The 1256-nt window shown below is 31.8% G+C and overlaps 1 protein-coding gene across 1 annotated transcript in view; it reads left to right on the forward strand.

The window, feature by feature from the left end:
- mettl24 (methyltransferase like 24) overlaps positions 1–1256 on the forward strand; it is a 22180-nt gene that overhangs the window by 14067 nt on the left and 6857 nt on the right. The window contains exon 5 of the mRNA XM_016249715.1: positions 3–215. Within this exon, the coding sequence (XP_016105201.1) occupies positions 3–215 (213 nt within the window). The remainder of the gene's footprint in view (positions 1–2; positions 216–1256) is intronic.

Consider the following 1256-nt stretch of genomic DNA (forward strand, 5'->3'; position numbering starts at 1 on the left):
AGGATGATGCTCTGGAGCGTTTGTTGGCCGGCTCCGGCTGTGAGGTTCACTGTTTTGACCCCAGCATCAGACGAGCTCATCTGCAGGAAGATAACATGTGGCTCCATCGCCTCTCTGTGGACTGGAGGGACCCGAACCCCGCCGTCCCCATCCAGAGACTCCACAGCGGCTCCAAGAAACTCGCTGCCATCCTCAGCCACTTCGGACACAGACAGGTCAGAGGAAAAAACACACGCTCCTTATCAGCATCTTTCTTTCTTTGTTTTTCCAATAAAATGTCAAAATTACTAGACTAAATGCAATCCATATCAAGTTATATTTATGTTAATATTTTATATAATATATATTTTATGCAATATATCATTTATATCCATTCTTTCTATAACTATCTATATTTATATTCTGTTTCTTAATAAAATGGCAAATAGTTTTTCTAATTTTAAGCAGATTTGTGTTTTAAAAAGCTATTTTTAAGCTATGCGTAAAAATAAACTATTTGCCAGGTACACAAGGTAAATGTATAGAAATAGAAAACGTAATTTAATAATATATTACAATTAAATAGAGATTAATAGAATAAAAAAGATGAATGAAAGAACAAACAAACAAATAAATAAAACAAGAAGCAACTATTTGTCAGGGATGTAAGGTAAATGTAATTAAATAGAAAACTTAAAGTTATTAATATTTTAGAAAAAAAATTTAGATTAATCTATACGTAAAAAAAAAAAAAAAATTTTAATTAATTAATGTATATATATATATAAAATGCATGAACAAACAAACTAACTAAATAAGATTGTCAAGACATTTTAGGCTTTTAATAGGATAAGGATAAAATAAGGAAGTTCCCGATTAAAACTAGAAAATGTCAGGGGCCATAATGTAAATATATATTAATATATTACAATTAATTCATATTAATTAATATTACAATTAATTTGAAAGAAGGAAAGAAAGAAATGTCTTTGGTTTAAGTGAAAAATAAGGAATTAATCACACTGGCCAAAGAAAATTTCATTTCACCTCATTTTGTTTCATTTACCTCCTTTAACCCACGAATAACTCCTTTATATTTATCTATCATGTGCCCTGTTTTTTCTATCATCTGGCTGAAGAAGAGTTTAGTCTTTGCACATTAAACCCATGTTCTTGAGCAGAAGTCGAGCTCCTCGCACTGACGGAGACACAAACAATTCATGCGGCTTTAGTTCTGTGTGTGTGAGAGAGAGAGAGAGAGAGAGAGAGAGAGAGAG

The sequence above is a fragment of the Sinocyclocheilus grahami genome, unplaced genomic scaffold, assembly GCF_001515645.1.
Source record: "Sinocyclocheilus grahami isolate Dianchi unplaced genomic scaffold, SAMN03320097.WGS_v1.1 scaffold949.1, whole genome shotgun sequence".
Classification (NCBI taxonomy): domain Eukaryota; kingdom Metazoa; phylum Chordata; class Actinopteri; order Cypriniformes; family Cyprinidae; genus Sinocyclocheilus; species Sinocyclocheilus grahami.